This window comes from Plecotus auritus (genome assembly GCF_963455305.1).
Source record: "Plecotus auritus genome assembly, chromosome: 2".
Taxonomy (NCBI): Eukaryota; Metazoa; Chordata; class Mammalia; order Chiroptera; family Vespertilionidae; genus Plecotus; species Plecotus auritus.
The window spans coordinates 35,567,310-35,575,212 of record NC_137771.1 but is presented as its reverse complement, the minus strand read 5'-3'; the positions used below and the strand labels follow the sequence as shown (position 1 = coordinate 35,575,212).

Here is a 7,903-nt window from a genome sequence, read left to right as displayed (position 1 = left end):
TACACCACTTGTCATTTTTTTTGCTTGGTTTCATTTTGACCACTGGGTGCATCATGTAACCGTGTTGGATATTTTTAAGAACAAAAAATATAGAAAGCTGTAGTTAATTAACCTTACATGGCTAAAAGAGGAAGTTTAAAAGTACAGAGAGAACTGGTGTCTCTGGTGTTTGAAATAATTTACATTCAAACACTCCTTCCCCTCCCCAAAAAACAAGCCCCCATCTATGTAGTCAAAGTGAGAACTTTGGCAATAATAATAATAAAATGGCCTTCTTAGAAAACCCTCCCCAGGATTTAAGTTTCACTTTAAAGATAATTGCTTTTCTCCCTTTCCCTGAAGAAATGGAATACTTCCGTTTCGAGTCCCTGGAACATGAAGGTTTCAGAGTTCGTCATGATTTCCTACCTATATCCTATGTCTTTAGTATTCTTTAACCTCACTTTATAAAGACTTTTGCTTTTGCTGAGCACTGCGGTTGCTGTCAGCCGGGTCTCTCCCTCCATCCCACGGCCACCTCTGCCCCCTGCGGCCCTGGGTTGACCTGGCAGGTGCGAGGCCCGAGCGGCGGAGAGGAGGCCAGGCTTACACAGCGCGAGCCCCAGAGGAGGAGGCGGCAGGCGCAGGCCTCTCCGCGGAACTCCGAGAGCCTAGCCGGGGAGCGCAGAGGGCGCCGGGCCCTCGGCCTGCCGCAGCCAGCGGCGCCCGGCCTCCAGGCCTGCGGCTCTCCGCAGCCGGACTAATTAACAAGCCTCGTCCCCCCTCGCCCGCCCCCGCCGGGTTCGCCGCAGCCTGGGGTTTCGCGTCGCCAGCCCGATCCCGCCGGCCAGCAGAAGGAGGCCGAGGGGCTGGCGGGCGGGAGCCCGAGCCAGAGACCGAGGGGAAGAGGGGAGCGAGGAGGCGGGAGGAAGGGCGCCGGGAGGGGGCGGAGCGCGAGGCGGGGCGGGAGAGCGCCGCCAGGGCGGGGGGGCGGGGCGGGGGCGGGGCCCGGCCTTCCCGCTCCCGCGGCGCGGCAACTCCGCCGAGCCTCCTTAAAACTCTGCCGTTAAAATGGGGGCGGGTTTTTCAACTCAAAAAGCGCTCAATTTTTTTCTTTTCAAAAATAGCTGATGAGGTCGGAAAAAAGGGAAAAGAAACCGGCACAGTCTCTGCAGCGGCAACAGAAGTAGCAATTGTTTGAGCGAAAAAAGAAGCAAAGAAGGGAGGGAAGGAGGAGAGTAGAAAGGGGGATAACGCTCAAGTGTCTGTAGGGGTGAAGAGAGCAGGGACCGGCGATTTTGGGGAGACAAGCTACAAAAGAAACTGTCACTGGGAGCGCTGCGGCTCGGAAGGAAGCGGTGCTACCCAGTTCGGCTGCGGGGCACAGCTGGCTGGCGGCCGCTGCCCTGTTGGCGGCACCGGCTGGGGGCAGAGGTCCGGGAACCGCGAGAGGCTGGCGAAGTGGCACCGGTGGCCGAAACGGCTGTGTTCTGGTCGACTGGACGGCGGGAGTGGCTGCGACCTGGGATTGTGGTGACTCCCCATACTTGGAGACTGGCTCAAGCTTCCCAGGACCCTCCCGATCTCTGGAGGCCCTCCGAAAACCAGGAAAGGAAGGAAAAGACGGCAGCAGCCGCTCAATGAGCGTCTACAGTAGGAACTCTGAACTGGCTCAGTCATAGGCGGGAAGTTACGGGTGGGCTGCCCTGTGCAGCCGCGATGCTGCAACGCGCTACCCCAGCAGCCCGGGCCGGATAGACGCTTCCCGCACCGCTCTCCCTTTCCTCACGCTGCTGGGAGTCCCGGCACCCGGTGGGGCCGGCATGACCCGCTTGGCCGAGGCCCGCCGCGCGCCCGGCGGTCTCCGAAGACGCGCGCCGAGCCTGGCTCCCACGGCCTCTGAGGCTCGGCGGGGCTGCGGTGGCCCGGCGGGCGGGCTCCGGAGCCTTTCCGCGCGGCGTTAGCCCGCGTCTCGGCCCGGACGCGAATAAAGGCCCTTCCAGAGAAGCCGAGGCCACTGAGGAGTCGTTACGACCTGTAACTTGAGGGCTACGGAACTACTACTCCCGTTTGCCTTTTGGCGATCATCTTTAACCCCCTGGAGTACGTCAGCATCCAGCTACAGCGGCGCTCTCCCTGCGGCGGAGGACTCAGGACTACCCCTTCGGGCGTGACGGATGGAGACCGAGCCTCCCGGAGGACCTGCCCCTGCAGTTCTGGCTTGCGCTGCTCAAGTCACCACCGTGAACAAGGGTGGGTTAATGCCTTTTCTTCCCCGCAAATGTCTTTTCTTCCTCTGTATTTTCTCCCTGGTCTAGTTCCTTAACCCTCCGCACACATTCCTCGCAGAGATCTTTAGTGTTGTGACAGCTCTGCCTACATTTTACATCCAGAGTAATTTACCAGGAATGTGTCTGTCTGTCTCTCTCTCTGTTGAGTCACCAGAATTCTTCCTAGGGGTTAAGCTAAAAAGAGAGGAGCGAGCCCCTCTCCAATGGCTCAGTTTTGCTGAATAATCACGTGTGAATCGAGGGGCGGGCTTTTGGCAGGCAGATCTTACTAGTATTTACTACCAAGCTCTACTCCAGATTAACCATCCCAGTCCTTCTGTCAGCCTCCGATGCCATCATGCAGCCTGGTTAGGAGCAAAGGGAAGGGAAAAAAGAAAAACAACTAATTCATCTTTTCCCGATCGTCAGGACCCTAAAGAATGGCCGAACCTTGGGGGAACGAGTTGGCGTCCGCAGCTGCCAGGGGGGACCTAGAGCAACTTACTAGTTTGTTGCAAAATAATGTAAACGTCAATGCACAAAATGGATTTGGAAGGACTGCGCTGCAGGTTGGTATCCAGAGAGGTGGGGAAAACAGGTCAACAGCGTTGCCTACGTGACCCGGGTTTCTAGAATAGCAGCTTTTAAGCTTTGAGGGGTACAAAATTTCACTGTGTTTAAACCTAGTTGGTTGCCATATTTTATATCTTTAAGTGGATCCAACTCCCCAAAATGACGTACTTTGAACAAACGCGTTAAATCCAATAACATCCATGATATCAAGTAGGTTCCAGGTTTGGTCTTAATTTTCAGAATGTTTTTATGACGGTGGGTATTTCAAAGCCATCGTAGCAGCGCCGAGTTGGGGGAGGGGGAGATAGACAGCTCTGTAAACACTTTATTATGATTATTATTTGAAGTAAATACGCTGCTATTAATGGTTTTTATACTTTGCTCCTATAATTGACTTTGACGTTAATTTTCTTGACTACTGGCAGGGGTGTTTTCCTTCAAATGCTTCACGTTTTGACAAACAACCTTTCCTCATTTAGAATGGGTGGACTGGGCACGGGGACAGGATGTACATTTCACAGTTAATGTAATACCATCCACCCATTCAGGATTGAGGAGGAATAAAAAATTGAATTTTCTAATCAGAGTTCAGCTTGTGTTTTTGTCTCTGCGGTCATGCCGTGGTATGTTCTAATTTTTAGTTATTAGATTTACAAGCAACAAATGAAACAAGTCCAGCTGCCAAGTATTGTACCTGATAATTTTTTTCCTCCTCTGAACATTATCCTGTAACTTAGTTGAAAGGCTTAAAACATAAAAAATGGAAAATTGGTCTCAAATAGTTGCTTTATCAGAGTTCTAATGATATTCTTATGAGCTAGTCTTATTCGGAAATGCCACACTTGAAACATTGAAAATTGGAGAGAGGGTTTTTAAGGTGCTTTATTTTAATTACAAGAAATAGAAAATTTAAGTGGAAGGATATATACAGTCTTACATTTTAAATCAGAATACACTGACCTTGAAAAATTTTCCGTATTATGGAAGCTTATGCATATATATTAAATAATTTATCTTGTTATTTCAGGTAGATTAAGTGGGGAAAGAATTTTTTTCTTTTTCTACTTAGTTTTAAAAGGTGTGGTGATAGCAATGCTATAAATTTAATATATTTAAATGTTTCCTAATGAAAACTAAAAGGTTTTATAAATCTCACAAACAATGAGCCACTTAACCCATGTTAAGAATAAGATCTTGCAGGACTTTTGACGAACAGGAAGACTGGGAAATTAATACTGAAAACAAGTTTTGACAAACATTTTAAATAAAATCTGCAATCCTGTTTATATTAAACATACTTATCAAGATACTAACACCCACTTATTGTGAATTAGTCCTTGTGCATATAATGAAACACACATAAACAGGAGTCTCAAGGCTTATTTTCAGTATGTGTAATCCTGACTCTGAAGTTGTGTCATAAGTCAAGAAATAAGTTTCTTTTAAAACAATTTCCAATATTACTATTATTTTCTATGAAAGATGGCAAATTTCCTTCTACATTTATATTTATTTAACTCAATTGTAAAAGGTGTTTTTTTCCTTTGCTAGTGTAAGCTTTTCAATCAGGATAATATCAAAGGCCTTAATCATACATCTGCTTTACAAAGATCCAAGTTGTCTGTTTCTTATTTTTCCTAGTCCAGGTTCTTAAATGTGACTAAATCTTTAGAGGCAGTTGTGGCAAAAATTAGATTGTGTTGATTTTTAATAACCAAAAAGTATACTTCATTGAAGTTCTTGAAAAACAAATTATTTATCATTCTTACCACTGCCCCAAAGGCAGGGCTAAAAGCCAGGAAGGTTTTATCGACAGGGAGGCTTAGTATCTTGGACATCTATGTAGTTTGCATTTATAAAATATTATTTATTCTAAATATATTTTATTATATTACTTAATTTGTGATTATTTTTAAAATCAAACATTCTAAAGGGATAAACTTTGTATGTATTTTCCAATGGATTATATCTCACAAATATTTTAGTGTCTATTATGCAATCTATTTATTATAAATTTATATTATTATGAGTATATCTAAATATAAATGAGATCAGTTAAAATGCTGAAATTTTTGGCATGTTAATAAGACTATATTTTTTCACAACTAAATTATATGTATTGTATAAATAACTGCGTGCTGCTCCACAATATATTTTGTAATTATGAGAGCCTAATAGACATCTCTTATTAGAGTGAAATATGTATATTCAAACAAAAATAGATAAGTCTTTGTCATGTGAATTATTTGCATGTTGACAGAAAATTTTAATACTACATTCTGGCTTTCAAAGTGTTGGCAGTTTACAAATAGCTATTCCTAAATTCCTGACAATAACTGCAAAAGGAAATAAGGTGGGATCACCAGTTGATTATTAAATGGGCTCAACCACACACAACACTGTCTGTGTCCCAAAGTACATATTAAATATCTTATTTTCTTTTCTTTTGCTCACTTTAAAATCAGAAGGCTAATTAGAACTTTAAAAAACAGTAAGTAATATAGTAGGATTAGACTGTTACATTCTTTTCAAGAGCAGTTGCCATATAATCATCTCCTATCTAATACATGGCATATCTTCAATTTAGTTTTAGATAAGTCAATATCATAAACATGGAGAACACTATTATTTACTTAACACCTAATGATCAGTAACATTTAAAAATTTCAAGTGAAGGATTATAAGTACTGAATACACCTCACACCTGGTAGCCAATATGTAATAACTTGCAAAGAAAATTTTAAAAAAAACACTTGGAAATTTGGCACTATATCTATTGGGGGAGACCTTGTAAAAATTAATCATTTAAGAAAATGTCAGATCTAAATTTTTAATAGATCATTTTTACACTAGGTGATGGAGACTGATGTGTAGAAACACTTCTTTGGGGATTTAAAGAAACTCACTCTCTTTTCAGTAGCTATTTAGAAAATAAATGTTGCCCACATTTGATTTTCCAAAATAAATACTCTAGGTATATTTTATGAGTATGAACAAGCACAGAAGAAGACTCTTATTTAAATCTCAATTTCCCGTTTCTTTTAATAAATTCACAAAGTTATACACCCCTTCATGGGAGATAGAGAACTGAGTTGTGAGTGCATTTTATACAATTTGGACTAGTTCTATTTTACTGATCAATGTATCCTACTTTGGGGCCCGTTTAAGATATTCCATCATATATGCTCAATTTTTATAAGTTTTCTTCTAATTGTACCTACTAGTACTTTCCTTCTTGCAAATGAGTCCTTCAAACTCCATCATATGGGTCTTCCCCAAGTACTTCACTAAAAACAGTTACATAAATAGGAGAGGTGGATATTTTAAAATATTCTTGTCGTATGAGCACTTAAAGGATTCTACTCTTTTTTCTTCTTTTCTAGGTTATGAAACTTGGAAATCCCGAGATTGCCAGGAGACTACTGCTTAGAGGTGCTAATCCCAATTTGAAAGATGGAACTGGTTTCGCTGTCATTCACGATGCAGCCAGAGCGGGTTTCCTGGACACTTTACAGACTTTGCTGGAGTTTCAAGCTGACGTTAACATCGAGGATAATGAAGGGAACCTGCCCTTGCACTTGGCTGCCAAAGAAGGCCACCTCCCGGTGGTGGAGTTCCTTGTGAAGCACACCGCCAGCAACGTAGGGCATCGGAACCACAACGGGGACACGGCCTGCGACTTGGCCAGGCTCTACCGGAGGAACGAGGTCGTTAGCCTGATGGAGGGAAACGGGGCTGAGGGAGCTGAGAATCTACAATGAATGTGTGGAGGGCTCTCCCACACTGCCTTCTATTGTCAGTTAAATGGTTGGCTATTTTAATATCATTTGTTAAAACTCAGTTTTGTCATATTTTAAGCAGCTTGTTAAATCTTCTGAAACTGCTAAATGGAAATCTTACTACAAGTTTATGAATATATCTTTTTTTACCTACAGAATCCTGAGTTCTAACATATAATTGCAAATAGCTTTCGCTTTCTTCTTCTTATTTTATCTTCCCTTTACTTTTTCTTGGCTTCTTTCTCCCTTTGCCAGTCTCAATACCCAACTTGATGACTTTGTTTAAAAAATGGTTTGTCCTGATGCTTCTTTTGCCTAATTAAAACACTTTTTCAAAACAGGACAATGTTTTTCTGTGACTTCCACTCCTCTATAACCCCCATATAATTTGCCACTTGCTAGGAGATCATGTTTTACATTTTGACATTAGAAAACGTAGACCAACTGGGAAACTAGGCATATTCCCTTGAGGATTCAGTTATTCTTGTCTTCCGTTCCTGATGTCTCTCCCAAAAGAGTTTACTTGGTGCCTTGTATTTCTGCTTTAAAGTAGGATAAGAACAACTTTTTTGAACATCAAACCCGAAATTATTTCAGTGTGAATTTATCCTATTGTTCAGTCTTCCCTTTTTTTCAAACTTAAGTTGAATAGTTGGAAAAAGAGGGTTCAGAATAGCAATCTAATAACAATTATATGTTAGTTCTAAAAGCCACTTTAAAAAGAAAGTACCACCTTAAAAGCTGATTTTTTTTTAAAAATCACAAATAAAACAATTGGTTAACAAATTTCCCCAAAATAATACCATAAGTATACTAAGTGCAACACTGGCTTTTTCTCCCTGAATGACAGAAATTTAAAATTATAAAATGTTTAAGTATTAAAAATACTACAAATATCAATTTTTGGTGGTAAAATGCTCAGCAAGAAAAATATATAAATTACATAAGGGTCATAAGTATTTTAGGGGCTGCAGTATAATAAATATATAAACACTTACAAGAAGTACATAGGTCACTCCTACATATAGTATTTGATTCCCACAAAACTTATTAGTAAAGGCATAGAAATATTTTAAAGAATATGTTTAGCTAAAAATAATTTTTGAATGAAATAGAAATATCAAATTTCTGAGAGAATTTTCCAGCATCTATTAATCTGTCATTTCAATTAAAGATTGTAACCAGAAGATTTCAATGCAGTTACCATTTACAAATTTATAAATACTTTATTCATATTTTCCCATATGAACATAGATGTTTTATGTGAAAGTTCCCTCTTTCTGCTTCATAAGCTCTCTGCCC

At 41.6% G+C, this 7,903-nt stretch overlaps 1 protein-coding gene across 1 annotated transcript; it reads left to right on the top strand.

The window, feature by feature from the left end:
• Positions 1–998: 998 nt before the first annotated feature.
• Positions 999–6,943, top strand: CDKN2C (cyclin dependent kinase inhibitor 2C). The gene is made up of 3 exons (XM_080654380.1): positions 999–2,232; positions 2,679–2,818; positions 6,206–6,943. Exons 2-3 carry the CDS (start codon positions 2,690–2,692, stop codon positions 6,581–6,583), a joined length of 507 nt encoding a protein of 168 aa, XP_080510506.1. The 5' UTR covers positions 999–2,232; positions 2,679–2,689; the 3' UTR covers positions 6,584–6,943.
• The last annotated feature ends 960 nt before the right edge of the window (positions 6,944–7,903 follow it).